The sequence below is a fragment of the Cydia splendana genome, chromosome 10, assembly GCF_910591565.1.
Source record: "Cydia splendana chromosome 10, ilCydSple1.2, whole genome shotgun sequence".
Lineage (NCBI taxonomy): Eukaryota > Metazoa > Arthropoda > Insecta > Lepidoptera > Tortricidae > Cydia > Cydia splendana.
Window position 1 is genome coordinate 6,126,308 of NC_085969.1, and position 24,407 is coordinate 6,150,714.

The 24,407-nt window shown below is 37.8% G+C and overlaps 1 protein-coding gene across 1 annotated transcript in view; it reads left to right on the forward strand.

Moving 5' to 3' along the window:
• The first annotated feature begins 6,098 nt into the window (after positions 1-6,098).
• The window catches only part of LOC134794145 (sine oculis-binding protein homolog), a 50,126-nt gene continuing 31,817 nt past the window's right edge, over positions 6,099-24,407 (forward strand). The window contains exon 1 of the mRNA XM_063765852.1: positions 6,099-6,372. Coding sequence (XP_063621922.1) covers positions 6,301-6,372 — 72 coding nt within the window. The 5' untranslated portion in view covers positions 6,099-6,300. The remainder of the gene's footprint in view (positions 6,373-24,407) is intronic.

Genomic DNA, 24,407 nt, shown 5'->3' on the forward strand with positions numbered 1-24,407 from the left:
TAACTATTATGACTAGATTCTTATGACCTACCATGCAGCATGCAAAAGTAATACAGTCACGATCTCACGATCTTTAAATACTGCATACATACATACATTGCGAATTAGATAAACGTAGAGATAGACATAGTTTAGTTATCCGGAATTGCCGTAAGATGGCGTTGTAGTTCTTTTAGAATCTTTAGAATAGTAGCGCTAGCGACAAACAAATTTTTTTTCGCTAAATGAGTTACGTACTCTTATAAATAGAAATAAATGAAAGTTCCAAATTCAAAAGCGCAAAAATTTGCTTGGGTCTTATAATGAGAATAGTAAGTTTAAATAAACACGCTCCTAACTCTATATTTACGAGGGGCAAACTAAAAGTTTTAGAATGGCGAAAACTGTAGTACCTAATTGGTCGTCGCTTTTTATTTTATGCGTGCTTTTCTTATGATGCTTTCTTTATTTTCTTAGGCGCTTAGCACACTGGATCCGATTGGCACGTCGCTCCGATGTGCGAGCGGGAAGTCGCTATAATACGCGCGCATAGCGTTGTCTCGCTGAGCGGCTTAGACGGATAACTGGGCCATTTTATTTAAAGTTGTCCCCTACACTTTTTTTCAAAATTGGGATTTTTTATGTTATTTCTACTCAGAATCATGAGCTCTTTTGATCCTAATAGGAGAAATAAGTGTCCCAAGATTTTCCATACATTTTTCGATCTTTCCATTCCGAAACCGTCATACAAAGTCTATGAAAAAATGATAACGGAATGGGAAAAAACCTTGGGACACTTTTTTCTCCTATTAGGATAGAAAGAGCTCGTGATTCTGAGTAGAAATAACATAAAAAATCCCAATTTTGGAAAAAAAGTGTAGGGGACAACTTTAAATATAAAAACTTTTACAAAAAAAAAGAAAACCGACTTCAAAAAGGATAAAATAAAATATAATCCGTTTTTAAGTATATGCGTTACTAACTGATATGTTTGAAGTCGGTGCCAAGCCAAATTTGAAACATACCATGATTTTAGGGCGATCCGGTAACAATGTTTGCCATAACAAGGATTGCCTTGCACGACAGCAATTATCATACTTTCTGTAGATACCTAAGAACCCACTGTCAATCCACCTTGGCGCAGTCCGTACCATGTTTGTCGGTACTAGTATAAAACCAACGCGATTGCCGATATGTTTTTTAAACAGCAATTTTTACTAATTTTCGAACTGTCTATAGTACTCAGGTGTGGAATTGGGACTGAGTTATTTCCCGCCTCTTATCCAGAGAAATTGATTTCAAAATATAAAACAATTCAAGAACCATCTACGGGGCGAAGACGATAGCGAAGATGTAGTGTCAAACTCGTGGTAAGGCTACAGTTGTACTTCATCAAATGGGTTATTAACGGGAGGAAATGTTTGAGTTACTATAAAAAACAACGATGTGGCCATACTCGTACCTTTAAAAATTGAAGAGTTCCCTCATTTCCTTATGAATTCCGTCACCAGATTATAACAAACAATATTATGGGAACACCTTGGAGGTAACTTCGTTCAAACAAAAAAATAATTACTCAAATCGGACCACGGGTTCCGGAGTAATCTACACATATAAAATCATCATCATTTATCATCAACAATCATCATCATCAGGTCCACTCCATCAAATTAGTGGTTTTTAAGAGGAAATGCTTGATTTGCTTAAGACAATACCCAAATCACCATACATGTGCCTTTAAAAATTGAGGAGTTCCCTCAATTCTTCACGGATCCCATCATCAGAACTGCACCAGATTAATGTGGGACGCTCTTGGAGGCAGTTCCCTTCAAACAAAAAAAGAATTGCTCAAATCGGACCACGGGTCTCGGAATAATCGCTGAACGTCGTACATTTTAAGAAATCGTCATGATTATCATCAAAACAATCATCATCAACAGGTCCACTTCATCAAATTGGTGGTTTTCGAGAGAAAATGCTCGAGTTGCTTAAGAAAACACCCAAATCACCCTACATGTGCATTTAAAAATTGAGGAGTTCCCTCAATTCCTCATGGATCCCATCATCAGAACAGCACCAGATTAATGTGGGACCACCTTGGAAGTACCTCCTTTCGAACAAAAAAAGAATTACTCAAATCGGCCCACGGGTCTCGGAGTAATCGATGAACATACATAAAAAAAAAAAAAACAGCCACAACCGAATACAGAACCTCCTCCTTCTATGAAATGGAAGTCGGTTAAAAATGGCCCACCTTCCTACAAATTTTCATTCGGCAAGGATCACCCTGAAATGCATACGGCTCTTTCTTTCCTTTTTGCAAAAGTTTTTTTTATGCATAAGTATTCAATGCAATTTTTTTATCTGGTTTCATAGGAATACTGAGATTTTCTGGTGACATGCTACTTTTAAGACTACATATCTATTTATAGGTTTCTTTCGCATAAATTGTTTTGTCGCAGCGATTGCTTTTGTTTCTTCGTACCTGTCGTACCTACACACCAATTTGCTTTTAAGACGTATTTTTATGACGAACAAAGCCTCGTATGTCTGTTTACAATTTGAATTTCAAATTGAATCGCATTTTGATCAATGATCATAGAGAAGCATTTTATCATTTAAACAGCGACGTCAAAAGTTAATCCTTGCAGTTGTGCAGAGGCAATAAAAAAACCTTTATTTTATTCTGTTTTTAGTATTTGCTGTTATAGCGGCAACATGTATAATTAAAGTAAAAAAAAATCGTTTCAGCGTCAAACGCGTTTATTTCTCCTTTTAAGCCGGAATTAAGTAGTAAAAAAACTGTAATTAAACTCATTGTAATAGATCGAATATCTCCGCGCCGTTTGTCAGTTCATTTATTTATTATGTTAATGTTGTAGCGTAGCACATAATTATAAAATGGTACTGAATAAAATTGGACTCTTTAATTGCTGAACATTAATAATCAGCCAAGAGCATGTCGGGCCATGCTCAGTGTAGGGTTTCGTAGTTAATACCAATCTGTCAAAATAGGCCAAACGGGGGCTATTAGTAAGTAAGTACCTATTATAAGGGAGTAAGTATCTTTGCAGCGCTTTGTACTTACTTACGTCTTTTTACTAAGAAAAGAAGATGCAATAACTCAAAAACGACTAAACCGATCATGTTCGCTATAATTTTCATTGGAAGTATTTATTAAGCTCTTGTTTCACGATTTATTTCATATATTTTGGACCCGTGGTTCAAAAGTTAGAGGGGGGGGGACACATTTTCTTTTTGAAGTGCATATTTCCGAAAATATTACATGACCCTTATTCGAAAGATCTATCCAGCGATACCCCACATTGGGACAAAGCAAGAAAAAAACAAAAATAAAACTTTTTGTATGGGAGGTACCTACCCTAAAAAAATTTTTTATAGTTTTTATTTTACCGTTCTATCGCAATACATGATTTATGTATCCATGGCAATTTGCAGCTTTCTAGCACGAACGATCACGGAGCAAAGCCTCGGACAGACAGACAGACAAACAGACATGGCGAAACTATAAGGGTTTCTAGGTGACTACGAAACCCTAAAAATGTACTAAATTAAAACGCAAAATTAGATTTACCTACGTTTGTTCTACCTGGGTAACATTTATGTGATTGGACTCTTTAATAAGTGATGGTTAAAGGCCTGTGCACACCGGGTGCGTGTGCGTAGACGCAGTGGCGTAGCTAGCATGGGTGGCACCCGGGGCGGAAATTGTGGGTGTCACCCCAAAATTCAATCAAAATTGAAAAATATGTTTAATATTTTACAATTATAAAATTACGTATAATATTCCATAGCTCACAATTTACTCCATCGCTTTCATTTTAGATTCCATGAACTCTCAATAGTCCACACCCTGGCGGGTGTTGCCTCTGCGCGCGTTCTATGACACGGGCAAGGACAGCATCCGCTCGGTGTAACCCACATTTCATAAGTGTCATAAGGGTCTACATGTTGGCCTGGGCTCCGCGCACGCCTCCCAAAGGTCCGAGTCATCATTGTCCCGTGAAAGATATACAAATAATTTACGTTAAAAAAAAAATAAAAACTTTTTTTGCCAAGTGCGCGATTTCAAAGAGATTCTGTAAAATCCCATTTCACAATGAATTTCAAATAGTCCAGAGTCACCCAATTAGAAATAGTGACATAGCTTCTCAATTACAGAAATAATCACATAATTAAAAAAATACTTTTTGAATAAAAAAACCTACGAGGCACCAACATATTATTGTTACATACCAGGAACCCCGAGAGATTTTAACCATGCATTTCTGAGGCCAAAAGAAGGAAAAAATACTAAAAGAGTTTACGTCAATTTCGCCAAAATAAAATTGTTTTTCGATTTTTTGTACATAAAATGTAAATGCTATAATTTGTAAAACTGACACCCAAAAATAATTTTTACTTTTTTTTGTCAATTACAGAAATAATCACAATAAAAAAAAAACTTTCCAAATTTGCGAAACTTTCCACATGAGAATTTCTCGTTTTTCGATTTTTTGTACATAAAATGTAAATGCTATAATTTGTAAAACTGTCACCCAAAAATAATTTTAACTTTTTTTTGTCAATTACAGAAATAATCACATAATTAAAAAAAAACTTTCCAAAGTTGCGAAACTTTCCACATGAGAATTTCTCGGTAACTTCTGAGAATGTTCTCGAGAACGAAAATTTATTTATTTATCGTAGTTTATACCATGAATATTCACGATAGTTTAGGTGTAGTATCCTTACCCCCAGAAAATTCCGACTTTTGGTCTACCGCTTCCGGTCAGAAAAATGTATGACGGCCCGGCCAAACGGTCAGACCTAGGTGGGGGGTGCTCGACCAAATGTCATATTGACGCCGCCATGTTTTTTTTTCAATATGGCCGATTTTTTTTTTTAATTTTTTCAAGTTTGCAGTAGCGCGCTGAAATTTTGGCCACGGAATGTCGGGATCCCCTAAATACCTATCAAAAATTGTTTTTTTGGAAAAATGCTACAATTGCGGGAAAACTGGCCACTTTTATTTTGTATGGCAACTTTTAAACGGTGCGTGATAGGTGGGGGGTGCTCGACCAAATGTCATAGAGGGCCCCGAGACAAAACAAACTGCATAAAAAAAAAATGGCCGACTTTTTTTTTTTTTCAAGTTGGTGCGAGCGCGCTGAGATTTGGCATGGCGGGAGATAGAGGTCTCTGGATTCCTATGTCAAAAAAAAGTTTTTTTGGAAAAAATCCAAGATTGCGGAACAATAATTTCCATGTTCTGAGAACATTCTCGAGAACGTTTCCGCCTTTTGGGAATGTTCTGCAATTTGTACATTGCTATGCTGGTGCTACTGGACTATGAAACTAGGCGAATTCCAAAACAGTTTATAGGACATTTTAGTCTTTAAATATGATCAGGAATATTCTGTCAAAATCTCTCGGGTTCCTCGTGGGCATGTTGTATATTATTTCCTTAATGGCGGTTGTGCAATCTGCCACAGTTTTACGAATTTTTATAGATGGCACTACTGATGTTCACGGTCGGGTGTCACCCCCCAAATGGGTGACACCCGGGGCGGGCCGCCCCCGCCGCCCCCCCCTAGCTACGCCACTGCGTAGACGTGCACGTGCGCGTTGTAAGTACACAGCTCCTTATGTGAGACGGCACACCGCTTGCGTGACATGTTCGTGCAGCTCCAATATTTTAGCGCACGTGCACGTTACGCACACGCATCTGGTGTGCTCTGGCCTTAAAGTAGGACCGCTCAATTTTCGGGGCTATCCAGTATATTATTGTGATAGGACAGGTAGCTGGAGGCCGATTTTTGAATTTCGACCGCTCGATTTCGTGTATTTCGTAAATTTCGTTCAATAATATCTCCACTACTAGGCATTTAAATTCTACTAATAGAAATGACGACGAGTGGTCAATACCACTCGATTCCAAATTTCTATCACACGTATTTAAAAAATTAGCATTTTGCCGTTTTCCACCGATTTTCGAGTGACGAATTCGCGTGATCGAAATTCAAAAATCGCCCCCCTGAGCTGAAAGCACAGATTATATACCTACAAGCGCTCACGAAAGCTCGCGCACGCGCGCTGAAGCCCCGCCCACCGGCGAGCGCGCGAAAAATGTGCTTTTTCCGGCGCACTCCCGCACACCGGCCAATCACGGCTCGCCAGTCGCGGGGCAACCGACGTCCGTGCGACACGTGTGTCTCGCGCTGCGATGTGTTTACGCGTGCGCTAAACTTACGCGACGAAAACTTTTAAATAAAAATTAATGACTGTTGTTTTAGTGCGAAACAAAGTGGAACTTTGAAAATGGACTCGAGCACGAGCAAACCTTCGTCCCCGCCGAAACCAATAAAAAAGGAGAACGAAGAAGAAATCAAGGTATGAAATTTTATATTTGTATTCCGACATTGATGTGAATTTCCGTTGTTCCCGAGTTGGCTTTGGCAGCGCGATCGCGTAAGAGGAGACGGCGAGTCGTATTTTTAAATTCGATATGCTCACGTCAAGGGGACCTCCACAAAAGCGCGGGGTTACGCCGAATAAATTATCAAGTGTACGGTTACAATATTAATTACAATTTGCGATACACAATAAAACTCGTGTAATATCACGTTTTCGAGGCCTTTTCCAGCCATTAAAGTGTGTAACACGATCTCTGAAGCGCGCTCGGATCGCTGTAACCGGAGTCGCTGGATGTTTTGATAATAGATATAGGCGGCGCTTCTGTCTGCGTGTGTACCGACACCGGCCGGGGTGTGTGTGCGTGCGGGGTAATTTTAGACGTTCCTTTGCTCAAAACGTAACCCGAGACCGTCCCAGGCCGCAAGTCGACGCTACAATTTATTGTTTTCATCTGATAATCGTACTGTGCCTTGTATAATTGCGTAAACATATTAAAAAGTTGCGATTGTTGTCTAAGGCCGCCCCCGCTGCTCGCGCGCATTTATTTTGGCGACGCAGAAATAGTTTGACATGTCAATAACCTCATTGGCGGTGTCCACGCGTTGTGACGTCACGGGATCTGCGTGATTTCTTTAAAGTTTGAGGTCAATTGGATTTATCACCCACTCCTATCATTATTCGTGTAGACTGTAGGTAATTATGTCGTAAATTAATGATCGCTTTGGTTTAAAAAAAAAACATTTTTAATTTTGTATCTGTGTTGTATTGCGCGGTAGCGTTAATGGTAGCCTCTTGAGGTATATTTAGGTGTAATGCTACGATTGCCAAGCTTCTCATGTGTTCGTCTAAATTTCCTTGTTTCCCGGTTACAAAGCGGGTAGGGTTGCGCTTGCGTCATTCTGAAGCGTCGTAATCGTAAATCGTCACATTCTCTAAATTTAACAATAAGTTCTCGCGTAGTATTAACGAACAAGTATCAAATAGGTACCTTCGTCAAACGTATTAAGTTTCCGAAGGGTGCATTATTGAGTAATATCTTGAATTTGATCAGGATTTGTAGCTCTTCGAGTTTTCTGTAAGAAATGCGAATTAGAATAGTCCATCACACCTAGCCAGTTAGTTAAATGTAACATCAATAGAAATAGGATTAAGCTTAATGCGTAGTTGCGTACCATGTTCCCATATTATACAACTACACAGTAAATTTTTCCCTAAAAGCAGTTTTTACAAAAACCGCTTTATTTTTCAAAAATTCTAATTGGGTCTGAAGTCAGATGGTTTTTCATGACCCTTGGTAAACAAGCTTGGGAAGTAAACCCGCTATTTCCCGGCCGCACTGTAAAAAATATTTAGTTATTTAAATTAACTTTGATTATGTATTAGGAATAGGTACCTATAAAAGTAAAGGTTTCGTTCAACAAGATATTGCCTGATAACTTCATCAAAACTCAATAACCCTAAACGGTTCATGTCAGAACCAATCTTGATGTAATACGGTTAAAACGCCGTTTAAATTATCCAGATTATGGGACGAATATACGAAATGATATCGTTTTCGTTTTAAATGCAAATTCAACCGAAATTGTTGTAAGTCACGTGCTTGACTCGGGGCTAGCATGCAACATGCATGTTTGAAAATAATGACAAGTTCGCATGAACATGTACGACATGATTAGGAGCTTGATCGGTCCTTAGTTCACAAAATGTCTTTACGAAAATCCCTTATAGATAAACAATTTAACAAATTTAACCCTTGGTCCCGATTTCGATTCCAAATTGTACGAAAATAATGTTTTACTTAAGTACGTAAAACCGGCCAGGTGCGAGTCGGACTCGCGCACGAAGGGTTCCGTATCATTACGCAAAAAACGGCAAAAAATCATGTTTGTTGTATGGGAGGGCAGTTAAATAATTATTATATTTTGTTTTTAGTACTTTTTTTGTTGTAATAGCGGGAACAGAAATAAATCATCTGTGAAATTTCAACTGTCTAGCTATCACGGTTCATGAGTTACAGCCTGGTGACAGACAGACAGACCGACAGACGGACAGCGGAGTCTTAGTAATAGGGTCCCGTTTTTACCCTTTGGGTACGGAACCCTAAAAACTGTCTCTTCTTTTAAAGTGTGTTAAAAATGTAGTCACCCGCGTCATAAAACCGAATTTATTGACACCTCATTCACAAAAATTGGCAAAAGAGTTTAGACTTTAGACGCTACGATATGTAACACATGACACACATACTTACCCACACCTGACTCACATACACAAATAGGTAAGTACAGACATCCCGTGGTTGAAAGAAGGTTTAAAGCGAAATCGTTCAATGTAGGATTCTAAAATAACTAATTTAAACAGTATCTTATCGCGATCTAAGGAGTTTACAAAAAGGTGCCGAAAAAGATTGATTTAAATATTATTTTTCCATATCCGTAATTATTAAAATAATTTGTTTAAATTTATTTTGCTCACCTTTACGTCTACCATCAGTTTTGACAATGACATATATGCTCACGTCTACGTAACTTACTTTCTATGCATCTCGCTCGTACTCGCATATTAGTGCAAGCGAGATGTACAGAAAGTAAATTACGTAGACGTGAGCGTTATGTCAATGTCATAACTGCAAGTAAAACTACTCAATAAATTCTTACTTTTTTACAGAATTATTTTGCCAATAATTATTTTATTAAAATAATAAAATATGAAAACTGGTAGAAAAAATAGCCCTGAAAATCCTGGAAACAGAACACTCGATATCTAACTGAACACTGGCAAGCGAATTTAGTTCATATTACCTTGGCAATAAGACACACGAGTCTGTTTACGCGCGGTGCAACATGCATGCGCGCACGCACTTTATTGGGCCAAGGCTGTGACGTAGTTAAAATATTATCAGTATCTTAACTTCAACAACCGGCCTCTTATTTTATTACTAAGAACAAAATTGGTTTTAGCATATGGATCAAAATTTATTTCTTTATTACGTAAGTTCAGTTATTTTTAGAATTAAGTACTCAATGAGTTCGGTAATATTTCTTTTTCAGAGTAGTTTGACTACTTGATAACCCAAATCAATTTTATTAATAAAATAATAATATTTGTTCCCTAGTTGTACTGAAATGAAATAAAATTTTCAAATAACTAACGAACTGGGCTGATACAATAAAATGCCCCTAAATAAAATTTATTCTCGATTTAAGATTTAATCTCATTCTTCGACACAGGAGAACGCCACTTTGTTCCGGCATTTAGGGCGATACGATAAAATTTAAATACTGCCACAAAATTTGAATTGCTGTGCTCCTGACACGGTCACCAGACACAAATTCATTACAGGAATATCATTCCAGTCGCTTAACGAGCTTAAGCAAACTAATATTCGATATATGTGGAACTTGAAAGTAGATCATGTCTAAATGGTCCAGGTAGTCAAAATGATCTGCACACGCTCTTACAGGTTGACCCAAAAATACGTTGACGAAGATTTTTTACTGAGCTGTTATGTTGATCATTTTAACAAGTGTTTGTGTATCAAAGTCGATGGAGAGTATTTTGATTTTGGAGGTAATAAAGTACCTACATTTTATTCTTATTCATTTTAATTTTTAATGACTTTTTGTTAAAGACGTGCAAGTAAGAAAAACATTCGTTAATAATTGTTGTCAAAGTATTTTTGGTCCACCCTGAACGTTTCGTAACCAGCACAAGTGTTCAGATCAGATTATTTTGAATATCTCGCCTCTTAGCTATGCTGCTGAGTGCACGTCGAAGCCCAAGAACTCAACTGAACAATAAAAACGAGCAGCACCTCCATCATGTTGAATCGTAGGTCCCTTGAGTTGACGCATGCATGATGCCTCAATGCCGGCGCTTTGGCCAGATGAGTTATAATGAAATGACATAATGTGCGCAATGTCTTACAACTCCGCCCGATTGTAGTAATGTCTGCTGAATGGTCGCTTTTATAATTTATCGTACATCACGTTACGATTTTACAGCAAGGACAAAGCTGTGGACATGAATTTTAAGATCGACGGGGTTATCTACTTGGTTTTATATTTTTACATCACTTTCTAAGATATAGAGTCAGAGGGCCTACCGCGAAAATTGTAAATTACATGGCTCTCTATGGCTCTTGCATACTTATGCCCTTGACGGAAATATATCATTTTGATCCCTTGTAACACAAACTACTATTGTGATATGAGAAGTTCCATCTCATTTTTAAGTTCCGTGAGTAAATTGCTAGGGATATGTGCTAGACAAAAAAAAATCTTCCACTGTAGAGGAGAATCTATGGGATTATTTGATTAAACATAAAATTTTTTGAAGACGATATGAGATTTCTGGCATCGTTCTAAAATGAAATGTTCAATAACCGAATCATCGCGTTTCCGTTTGCATGAAAACACTTCATTTTCACACCATGCATTTTAAGCCGCACATTTTTTCTACAAAACGAATTCTAAAGCTACTCAGCCAGATTGATTGTCCAGCGGGCGTCAAAACAAAACAGCCCTTATGTCAAGGGAAGAAGGGTCACAAAGGCCGTGTTAGTTGAAACCGATATGGTCACACGATACTCGCATGCACGCCTCCTGGTGGAGGTGTTGTTTATTCACCCCCCTTGTATAGATCGGAGGGAGAGGGCAGAGGTGTAACTCTTTTGACCGATTGGAGTAACGTGAGAGGTTAGGTTGGAGGTGCAGTGGCGTTAATGCTTTTAATGTCATACACGTTAATTGTACAAACAGCAACACTCTTATGTCTATCGGTGGGCCTTATGCCTTTTGTAATAAGGCTTACGAACTGTCAGATAACAGTGTGGGCGATGGTACTACTAATATTCTTTCTCTCTCTACTCTCTACTGCTACTTTCTCTCTCCCTCTCTCTCTCTGCTGCTGATGGTACTCTTTGCCATCTACAAACGGTAGCCTTTATCCGATTATTAAGGATTAGATGTACTCATACTCATACTCATACTCATTTATTCATAAAGCCAATTTACATGTCAAATAAAATTAGAATTATACAGTTAAAATTGAGATCAAAAACTAAAATTAAACTTAAAATTATATGTACAAATATAATCGAAAATTAAAACAAAAACTTACTCAAATGTCGAATTACAATTAGAAAAAATTTAAAATTAAATTGAGATCAAGAATAAAGATTGAAAATATAAAATTAAGATCAATATTAAAATTACAATTAATATTAAAAACAAAGCCGATTTACATGTTTAAATAATGTTGAGATCAAAATTTAAAATAGTATAAAAACAAAAGTCAACAATTACATTTAAAATTAATATAAGAGTAAATGTGATACGATTCTAAGATTAAAAATTACAATTTTAAATTAGTCAACAGAAATATTTAATGTCAAATGAGGTAAAATTAATATTATACATTTAATAAATAACAGTTTGTTACTGACTACAATGCGGCTCAGATACGCACTGACCCTGTATGTATCATGAACTCCCCGTAGGTGTAGAACGGGTGATCGACGAGCCAGTTCTTTAAACGGTGCTTAAAGTTGGACAAACTTGGTGCGTCAATAACGTTTTGTGGCAGTTTATTATAGACAGTAGGTCCCATTACACGAGTTAATTTATTTGATTTCTTTAATTTCCTACTAATCCCTACAAGTTTCCTAGCATTACGCGTATTGTAATTTGACCCCATCTCTTTCGTTTTATAAGTGTCTAAGTTTCCTCTCACGTATATCGCTACCTGCATGATTACTATTGCAGGCAGTGTAAGAATGCCGAGTTTTTTAAAAAGCTCTTTGGCAGGGGTGTCAGCTGGCACTCTCGCAATGGTCCTGACGGCACGTTTCTGCAGGTTTCTGTAGTCAGGCGGTGTCTGTCTGTGTTGTATAGAATCACTCTCACTGCAAAATGAATACGAAACAAATGCATCGGGATCTTGTTTCAAGTGTTTCAACGTAGCGCGTAATGTTCCTGATGGTAATGATAACGTTATCATTGCAGTTTAACGAATCCTAAATTGGACGTAAACAAACGGGAACAAACTCCACAATAAAAAAATTGATAAACGAACCTTAGTGTTAACATGGGAGTTTTAGTGTGGGTTTCCGTTTGCAGAACTACGGCCAATTACCTACACCTGAACTGTCAGGACTACATTTAGCTTCTTGTCCAGTCTCCGTCGCTACTCTCGGCAAGATGTACAATGCAACGCATCAGGATCGGTTACAACGGGCTATCGCGTGACAACGGGGATGCTCGCTTAATATGTTGAGAGTTGTCAAGTGCTGCTGTTCGGCTACTGTATCTGGACGATTTAAGAACTACACTCTGACCACATTAACTTTGCACAAATTTGGCAGTAAGAATGCATACATATCCCTATTTATTTAGTCGTATGGCACAAGTACATAATATAGGCAATAAATTAACAATTAAAATTATCCCTATAATCTCCAATAATAGTTCATAAACGGGGCCTATAAATTCTTGTGAGCCATCGCTTAACTTAAAAACTTACTTTTTGCTTGACTTAAAAACTTACGAGCTTTTACGGGTCCTCACCTGGCCTATGTGCCTTCACTTAAGGGCTAAGATACATAGATGGAAATACCTGGTTTAATAAAAAAATTGTGACATGGATTCCACCAAGGGTCACCGTTGTTATTAGAAGACGACATTCCACTTTGTGATAATATTATACAAGTAAAATATACAGTTTAAATATTTCAAGTACAGTAAAATACAATATAAAGGGTGTTTTCTGTATGTTGCGGTGAGTTGACAGTTGACACTAAGTTTTGTCTCAATAATGACGGATCGGGTGACACGGCTCGGGTGACAGTAGGGAGACGGCCAGATGTACAAAGGATCAAACTTCCAATGGTAAATCAGACAAATTTTTAAATACGAATTCAATCTGGTTAAAGTATTTCGATTATCTTTATTTTTTAAGTGTGTCTAAATTAGTTAGGCATGTCTACGTCACTGCATTAAAAATCTGTGTTATTTTGGTATAGAAGTTGTTGGAGAGATAAGTAGCTTGACATTTATTTACTGACAGGTCTGAGACGAAACCCCCTTTTCTTCAGGAGTTATTACAGCTTTACCTTTAATACTAACTCATACTCATATTTAAAAAGAAAGTTAAACTGGTTGGAACGAATCTGCCAATCTGTAGAACTCCATCAATGTTAGCTAATTGATTTTTTATTACCTTACTTTTTTTAAATATATTTTTTACGCTGAAAAACTAACAGATAAAATCAAAGAATGTTTTCAGGTTCGATCGTAGGTATTTCCTCGCAAATTAAGCTAAACTTAGGTATGTTATGCATATACAAAGGTAACTATCTAGACGTGATTTATACGGAATCAATAGCAATATCGCGTAAACCCACACCGCGAAACGTACACCGCTCATTTTTCTCACGCAACCCATACAATAATTAAATTTTAACAAAGCCACCCGATACGCCGCATAATTTCGGGAAATACTTAGAAGTACGTAGCCTCACGTTTCGTAACTGTAGAAAATTAATTATTCCTGCATAAACAGGCTGGTGGGGTTCGGCAGCACTATCGACACAGTACTTTGACTTGAGTAGTGGAAAGGTACGACGCACAGCCGATTCAGCTGATATTACCAGTAGGTATGGGTACCTACGAGCTACGTACAGTGATCGTGATGTTTTCTATAGACTCGCGATCGCTTCTGTATAACACGAGTGTCCCTACTTACCATCATCAATTTTGCTATCTGTTAGTGAGAACAAAGAGAGAATTTGTTTTGCAGTTGCACACACAAAATACTTGAAGCAAAAATGTCTCATTATAATTTAACAACATAAAGTAGTTAGAGCTATAAAAAAACTTTAAACTACGTAAGAAATCGGAAAACTGGTTAAATTCTCCCTTCTTATCCGATCTTAAAAAAATACTATAGTTTATATCTTAATGATTACTATATTAACTTTTAAAACCGCTTTACGAAAGCTACAGCCGAAAAAACATGTATTAATTTTCGTCGCTATCCTAACGTTTTTTCTCAAGTCAAAATACTGGCACTGATTAAATGACGGCCGCGGCATGGGATACCGCGGCTCCTCTTACACTAAAATTAACGACGATACCGCGTCGGGTATCGGCAACTTAGAATAATTAAAACGGCAATCGAACCCCCCGGCTCGAATTATGTAATTAAAAATATCTGGGGATTAAACCATGGCAGGATGCTGGGAAAAGAATTTACACTATAGTTTTTGCAGTACGTAGAACTACATCTAATAACTATTCGAGTAGTTCTCATTCTAAAGGGGCCCACTGACTAACAGTCCGCCGGACGGTATCGGCCTGTCAGTTAGAAAAAAAAAATTACAGTTCCGAACAACTGACAGGCCGATACCATCCGCGGCGGACTGTTAATCAGTGGGCCCCTTAATGGTACGACTCCGATGATTCCAATTTTACGAGGAATTTATTACCTACTACATATCACACATAAGAATTTTAAGAACTGTAAGTGATATTAGAAAATCCATTCGGGATATACTATGTAATATAAGGATATTGAGATTAAATTATATAATACTTACATACGACTTTAAGTAAAGACAGAAAAACAGTTCAGTATTACGACAAAATTTTAGTTGTATGAAATCATCTCCAAACATGAACGTTCTTTACTAATAATCACAAGTTTGATAACTGCCAATCAACACAAATCCGTGAAATCCGTTTTGAGGAATTCATTCCCAGCAAGCTTTCGTCCTAAATGCATGTAAATATATAATATAATGACTTAATTCGGGTTTGCGCAATCGCATACATGACATGACACTTACAATACATCTCCAATGTTCTTAAGCTATGCATGAAGAAAAGACAAGAGCCTAAATCCGTGTATGACCCAGACTGGTTTCAATGGGCAATTCAGTCCCAGTGCCAGTGATGTAACTCTCTCAGTGTGTCTCTGGTGACTGACAGGTACATGCGTATTTTTAGCCGCTGAGATTTCGGCCAAGTTCATGATTTGACTGTCTATTCGTAAAGCATTTTGTCGCGATTGCCTTTTGATCTTGAGTACAGAGTACGTATCGATATTACAATACCTACTATATCTGTAAATATTCATCTTTCTTTATTGGGCTTGCCCAAAGGTTTTTGACTGGTGTTTTTTCCTTTCTATTCATAATTCAACTTACAATGACTTTACTAACTTTACTTAGTTGCCCCAACTTTGTGTGGCATGCGGCATGCCATACATAATTGCTACTAATTTCGCCGTCAAGGCATGCGGTAACACTATGTAATGGGTATAAAAAGTCGTGAACATTGTCAATCGCTAGGCGTCAGATTTTTTTGAATCTAAGCGAGATTAATAGTCCAAAGCAAAAATCAGGACCCTGTTTTTTTTTTCTTCTTGGTCCAAAAATACGTCAAAATAACAATAGCACCGGCGGTAAATACGAATTCTACGAGTAAGAATCTTCGCTGTTATAGATACTAGATATCACTAGTGCGTTTTTTAGAACCGTAACACAGACATAAATTCCCTCTCAATCTTAAGCCGACCACTGACTAACAGTCCGCCGGACGATATCGGCCTGTCAGTTAGAACAAAAATTTGACAGTTCCGAACAACTGACCGGTCGATATCGTCCGGCGGACTGTTAGTCAGTGGTCGGCTTTAAAGCATATACCGTCTCCGTCGCGTAATAGTTGGTAAACAAATACGTGTATACATGATTGCATTTTTGGCTAAAGATAAATAATTTTCTGACGACTGGCCTTTGCAGTGTCATCTGCCCAATTTATTGTCAACAAATGCATCAACATTAATTTCAATGTAATTTAAACAATGTTATATGAGATTTATTGTTCCGTTATAAATGTAGGTACAGTCACGTCTAAAAATATCGATGCGAACAAAGTCCCAAAAATTTGTATACACGACCTTATTGCCCATATATTAAGTACTTTCTACAGAAAAATTGCAAATGAATAAATGATTTAATGATTTACTCTTTGGCACTTTGTTACCTACACAAACACTAGGTAGGCTCTTAATCATAGTACCTCATTAGTACCTAATCTTTTGTTAGCTCTGAGAGGTTTTTGTTCGTTGACAACAAAACAGATGATGACAAACAAAAAAAAATACTGTTTTATTCACTGACTTTACATTTAAACACTCGTTAAACCCAGATATTTTTCTTTTGGTAAAATGAAACAGTATTTCTATGAATTCTCCCACCGGGTAGAATGTGTGTAGATGTAGATACTTTATATTTATTTTACTGTTCGTTATGGACTTATGGTAACATTTGGCGGCCAGACTTGCGCGAAGCATAAAACAGGTCACCAGGACCTACCACGAACATTGAAAATTGAAATTTCTTTATCTGCTTCTCTATCGCTCTTGCATATTCGAGCGATAGAGAGCCAGATAACGAGATTTCGGTTATCGATAGTCGCCGTAAACCAGGGGGCGGCAAACTTTTAAAGAGAAGAGCCAACCGCAGTAGAAATCCCCAGTTTTAGGATTCTCAAAGAGCCGCAAATGTTGTTTTCAGCGGTCTAAGAACTCTAAATGTGATATTTTGGTCATTTCAGGGGCCGCAATCGTACCTCCAAAGCAGGGATGTTGCGAATATTCGCATCCGCATCCGCAACCGCGGAAGTTCCGCATTATTTTCGAAATCCGCGTCCGCATAAACTCGATGCGGAGCTTAATGCGGATGCGGATGTCGAACAAGTCAGTACAGGAACGTCTTAGCGGCGGCGTAAGTGCTAGAGGTAATGTCATCATTACCTATAACGAAATCGTCTAGATCCAGAAAAGTCGGCCAAGTTGCCCAAGTTACTGTTTATTAAATATAACGCACCTATATTCTTGCTCAAATACTAGAGTCTGTTCGGAAAGAGAAGAATCTTGAAATGTATTGGGCCCCATTCATTCCACGACTCTTCTCTTTCCGCACTGAATCTAAACGTTTCTTTTTTAGGGTTCCGTACCCTAAGGGTAAAACGGGACCCTATTACTAAGACTTCGCTGTCCGTCCGTCCGTCTGTCTGTCACCAGGCTGTATCTCACGAACCGTGATAGCTAGACAGTTGAAATTTTCACAGATGATGTATTTCTGTTGCCGCTATAACAACAAATACTAAAAACAGAATAAAATAAAGATTTAAATGGGGCTCCCATACAACAAACGTGATTTTTGACCAAAGTTAAGCAACGTCGGGAGTGGTCAGTACTTGGATGGGTGACCGTTTTTTTTTTTGCTTTTTTTTTCGTTTTTTTTTTGCATTATGGTACGGAAGCCTTCGTGCGCGAGTCCGACTCGCACTTGCCCGGTTTTTTTTATTACTAAAATGTAATATTTGACGTTTTTTAAGTACCTAATAATCTTGGCATCTGCATCCGCGAATGTGAGCCTTTAAATATCCTCTCCGCAACATCCCTGCTTCAAAGAGCCACATGTGGCTCGCGAGCCGCGGGTTGCAGACCCCTGCCGTAGGCCATCCGTTTATTATATTCCGCGTCTCGTGAGGACGCACATTTGCGCCGTTTGATTGGTGTCGAGTGACAGAATAAATAGCATTATAAGCTGTTTGTCCGTGCAATAAAACGTCGATATCCGTGCGAACGGCGTAAAGTTTGCCTTTGCGCACGTGAGGTGATTTCATGGAGTTACATATTAGGCTTTCCGGAAAAAAAGAGTCGTGGAATGTATGGGAACCAATCAATACATTCTATGACTTCTCTTTCCGCACAGACTCTACAAAGTGTATCTTACATACTCGTAAATAAAAATGTTTACTATTGAAGACAATCATTGTAATTAAATATGTAACTTTTAAAATAGAGCTATCTTTAAACCAAACCACTTCTACCACTTTTTGGAAGTTAGGTAGGTACTTAATTTTAAGCCGAACACTTTTGGCTTTTGCAATATGCATAAAAACTACAGACGTATCGGTACATTCTTTCTGCTACAAACAAGAGATACCTACTCATAAGTTTCAGATTTTTATCTACCTACACGTGTACCTACCGTTCGCGAAACTGTAGATTTAACCTCAATATCCTGGCACAGTAGCCCAAGGAGAGTATTGAAAAAGGTATAAACTGAATCTCGACTAACGTAAGATAAAGTATTTAGTAAGCGCTATGCTTACGCCCAGAGTTGGGCAAAAATTAACTTGAATAAGAATAAGAATAAAAACAGAAATTTTATTCTTATTCAAATCGATTTGAATTAGAATAATTCTTACACTAGTTATTTTAGAATAAAATTAAGGTGAATAAATCATGCGACTTTTATTTTAAATGCGGAATAAAAAACAGAATAATTATTCTAGAAGTGGGACTATTCTAACTAAGGTTTTATTCAATTAAAATGTTATTTAGAATTAAGTTAATTTTTGTAGTACAATTGGTTATATTTTGTAAGTTGATTTTCAACCTTCTATTTAAAAGTCGGATTGATTTGATATTTGTTACTTTAGTTTAGGTATAGTACACATTGAAGAGTTCCGCTATACACTATCTAGTTCTATCATGCGATCAGGGTGCTTAGCCAATATGCCAAACGTTGATGCTCCGTAGAGTTGCGCATAGTCTCTCTCTCTCACTCTTACATATTAGTGCGATAGAGAGACAGATAGCGTGTCGTAGCGCAAACGATTGGGTGCCTAGCTAAGATGCCAATTTTTGTTTTTAATTTAATAACCAAATCATTAGGTTTAATTTAGCTGCTTTTAGCGCTTTCTGACTCTCACTCTTACATATTAGTGCGATAGTGACAGAAATAGCGTTTTGTTGTCGTGGGGCAAACGTTTGGCATATTGGCTACACTCCCAATGTGCCTAGCCAATATGCAAATTTTAGTTTTTAATGTAATAACCAAATCATTAGGTAAATTAAGCTGTTCTGGGGGCCTAGCCAACATGCCAATCGCTTGCGCTCCGACAACGAAGCGCTTTCTGTCTCTATCACTCTTACATATTAGTGCGATAGAGAGACAGAAATAGCGTTTTGTTGTCGTGGTGCAAACGTTTGGCATGTTGGCTACGCTCCCAAGGTGCCTAGCCAAGATGCCAATTTTTGTTTTTATTTTAATAACCAAATCATTTTGTAAATTTACCTGTTCTGGGGGCCTAGCCAACATGCCAATCGCTTGCGCTCCAACAACGAAGCGCTTTCTGTCTATATCACTCTTACATATTAGTGCTATAGAGAGACAGAGATAGCGTTTCGTTGTCGTAGCGCAATCGATTGGCATGTTGGCTACGCACCCAAGGTGCCTAGCCAAGATGACAATTTTTGTTTTTAATTTAATAACCAAATCATTAGGTAAATTTAGCTGTTCTGGGGTCCTAGCCAAGATGCCAATCGCTTGTGCTCCGACAACAAAGCACTTTCTGTCTCTATCACTCCTACATATTAGTGCGATAGTGACAGAAATAGCGTTTTGTTGTCGTGGCGCAAACGTTTGGCATGTTGGCTACACTCCCAATGTGCCTAGCCAAGATGCAAATATTAGTTTTTAATTTAATAACTAAATCATTAGGTAAATTAAGCTGTTCTGGGGGCCTAGCCAACATGCCAATCGCTTGCGCTCCCAACGAAGCGCTTTCTGTTTCTATCACTCTTACATATTAGTGCGATAGAGAGACAGAAATAGCGTTTTGTTGTCGTGGTGCAAACGTTTGGCATGTTGGCTACGCTCCCAAGGTGCCTAGCCAAGATGCCAATTTTTATTTTATTTTAATAACCAAATCATTATGTAAATTTAGCTGTTCTGGGGGCCTAGCCAACATGCCAATCGCTTGCGCTCCAACAACGAAGCGCTTTCTGTCTCTATCACTCTTACATATTAGTGCGATAGAGAGACAGAGAGAGAGCTTCGTTGTCGGAGCGCAAACGATTTGCATAATGGCTAGGCCCCCAGAACAGCTAAATTGTACCCAAAGATTTCGTTATTAAATTAAAAATAAAAATTTGACATCTTGGCTAGCCACCTTGGGTGCATAGCCAACATGCCAATTGTTTGCGCTACGACAACGAAACGCTATCTTTGTCTCTCTATCGCACTAATATGTAAGAGTGATAGAGACAAGTGCTTCGTTGTCGGAGCGCAAATGATTGGCATCATGGCTAGGCCCTTAGACTAGCTAAATTGAACCTAATGATTTGGTTAGTAAATTAAAAATAATACGGTTACTGAAACTATGCGATATGCGACTAGTGATGGGTAGGACATCAATTTAAAATGAGTTTGTATGAGTACCTCATTTTCTAAAATGAGGTGTTACAATGTCTTACTTCAAATGAGGTGAGGTACTAGCATATATTCAGCGTCGACTATTCCATTAACTCCAACGGCGACAAAAATATTTAATGTATATACATATTTATGTATTCATCACTTCCTTTATAAATAAATAAGTAGTAATATTTAATTGGAGTGCAATTCTGGAGGTTAAGAATAGAACTTTTAGGAGAAAGATAATTTTAGAATCAAACTAAGAACATAAAGTACCTAACTTAATTTGCTGCTTTTATGAAACTTGTTCTAATGTAGCTCTTTTTTATTGTTAGATTGTTTAGACCTCCTCCTTGCTACTTGATATAATTTTAAGTATAATAATCACTAGCGACCCGCCCCGGCTTCGCACGGGTTAGCAAATTATACACCTAAACCTTCCTCAAGAATCACTCTTTTGATAGGTGAAAACCACATGAAAATCCGTCCAGTAGTTTTTAAGTCTATCGCGAACATACAAACAAACCCACAAACAGACAGACGCGGCGGGGGACTTTGTTTTATAATATGTAGTGATATATTTCATAAGTACCTATTAACCATAAAACTACCACATTTTTAACAAACTAAGGAGAACAAATTCAATATTTTCACTAGTCATTATTATATAGAAGTGACTAACTTACCACCTCAGATAATTTAACAGTAATATCATCAATATGATAATAAACAAAGCACCATTCGCGCCTGCCGCACCGGCTACATTTACACTTCATTTTTTCATGCAAAAGGCACCAAGGAAGATCCGCGGGTATATTTACTGGCAAAAACTATGTCCATATTTTGTTATGATTATAAGAATTATCACTAGGTATTAGGTATTAGAGAACTAAAATTAACTAGGTAGTGAACGAAGTACGAACAAAATAAATATAAATATGTCATAATCATAACTTGACAGTTCGAAGTCGTTTGTTTACAAAGAATGTTAATAAAAAGTATTGCAAATTCAAATCGGTATAATTTACATCTACATTTTTATTTTACCTATGAAAATTATACTTACTTTTTATTTAATAAACTTGAAACTTATTGAAATTATCATAAATTGTGTACGCTACCGTATTATATTTCAATAATATTTAAGTTACTTAAGGGATTTCTGTTTCTAAGCAAGCTTCGTAAATGCCCGCCTGGTATACAGAGGGCGTACCGCGAACCAAGTTCGTCATGTTGCCTTCCTGTCACACTTACGTACGAATTTACAAGTGCGACAGAGAAGCAACACGTCGAAATTCGTTTTGAGACTGATTTCTCGCGCCATTTTGACACGTAAGTTAGGATCAAAAAGGCGTAAGATGTATGAAAGCTTGCAGCGCTTACGCTTGTTGTCTTTCGTGTTTAATTTTTAACGTATTTTCGGTGGTGACGCGAGGCGATATTGAAGTACGGCGCGTGTCTGTCTCACTCCCTCTTTGGGTATTTCTAATTCATTGTTTCATTTTGAAAGGATTGAGGTGTTCATGTCACAGAGAGGCGGTGAGTGGTACAAACTCAATGCTTTTCTCGGTGGACCTTTTGTCGTTACAATAAGGTTTGTAGTTCGGCAGTTAACAGTGTGGACCATTACGTCCATTACTCGTTTCTTCATTTGAGTTTTGAGTGTCGGCGAGCGGGCGAGCACCTCGAGCGCCTCGCGCGATCCAGGGACTCTCTTGCGAGGTTATGAGGAGCGTATGAGTTTTGAAGGTCGCGAGTGAAATTGAAAGGATAAGAGTTTTTTTAAATTTGAAGTGTGTGAATGATTTGTGTGGCAAGAGGTGTTTGTGATGCGCGCGAGTAAATGAGTAAAATGAATAGAGGAGTGATGTAAGACATTTTTGCGGTATGAAGTACTGCGACAAATTAACAAAATGAGTGGTACAAATGAGGTGCCTCACGAGTGAGCGACTCAACACTATATGCGACTGTCAATTTGTAAGATTTTATTCCATAAAATAGGTATAAATTAGGCAAGAGACTAACTACTTTTACATCTACCTAACTATACGTAATTAGTACCTATACCGTACCCGGACTACATTTTTATGCGTGGAATATTATTTCGAATAAAAATCATGATTATATTTATTTGATTAAGAATAAGTTATTCTCATTCAATTTTTTCTCATACGAATTATTCCCGACCAAAATTATTTGAATATTTTTGACGGGAATAAAATCGAGATGATTTTATTCCTACGAATTCTTATTCAAATAATGATTTTATTCTTGACAAACACTGCTTACGCCCAGTCGCAACCCGATCCTAATAATTACGCTCGTCTCGCGCCACCCGACGCTGCGCGTCACTCCGTTAATTTTGCTGGAACCAGACCCGTCTGCTTTTTATAATCTTTGAGAATTTTGGAATTTCGGTGCGAACGAACCGTCTTGCCAGTTGAGGTACCTACCTACCTAATTAAATGGAAGATTTTATAACAAATTACGTGTAATGGGGCTACAAATTTTCCCAACTTAACCCCTTATCCCAATAAGGCCTAGTTTACCCTCTGGGTTGGAAGGTCAGATGGCAGGCGCTACGCCTACCTACGCCACGTACCTACACCAATTCTTGGGATGAGTTGCCAAGCGGACCCCGACAAAAAAGAAAATGTGGAAACCCAAGAGCCCACGGGTTCCTGATTGTTGGGTCCAATCCTTTGAGCGGTAATGGAAACGGGGTGTTCCATAGCGCAAACTAGAGCTAATCTACGCTTTCGTTTGGCGTCCGACTCTACAAAGGCAGTATTTTTAGAGAAACTTTATTTTTTCGTCATGCAGAATTTCATAAGATTTGTAGGTAATTTGTGCAACGAGATATACATATAATAATTTACTTGTTTAAGTAATAATCCTTCCTTAATTTTAGGGCTGACGAGAGTCGTAAAAAGTAAGTATCCTTTACACGTGGTGCTCTTACTGCGGCTGTTTTGGCCGCTTTTAGTTCCATCTCATGTTACCGCGCTCAGGTTACTTCGGCCACATTTCCGTCTCATGATCATTTTAATGTGGAATGTTAAAAGTCGAAACTACTTATTTGCAATGTTTAAAGTGACATGACGTAGGAGTATTGTCCTTAAGTGAGTAGTAAGGTTAGGTTTGTAAATACTTATGAAGTGCTCAAAACGGGCGAAACCCGTCTATTCCTCAACCCTCAATGCTTCTCAACAATTACTAGAGTTAGACCAAAAAAGTCTGCAGCGATTTTGATAGCCTACGCAGAGCAAGTGTTATTTATACGTCACATTTTGCCACTTGCACTGCGTGGGCTATCAAAATCGCTGCAGGCTTTTCTTGGTCTAACTCTAAATGATAGATTATGCTGATTTTTCCCACTCACCTTGTTAGGAAAAGATACTTACCTACTGATTTATAATTATAAATATTGTCAAAAGTATGATATAAGACAAATGAGGAGGAGACCAGTTTGGTTTATCTGTTTTGCCCTATGGCAAGAACTCTCGTATTTGCATACGTACGTCGTCGCTTAGTCACAGTCAGAAAGGAAAAGCTTCACTCCTTCTGCTCTGCCGACCTGTCTTGTAGACGGTCTTCCCTTATACATAGACGGTCTTCTTCACACTGACCTTATATATGATGTAAGAAGACAAACGTAAACCTTAGACGTAAACCTATTTAAATATGATTTCTACACCCCAACGTTAGCTTCTTTTTAACTCTTGAAGAGATTGTTAGA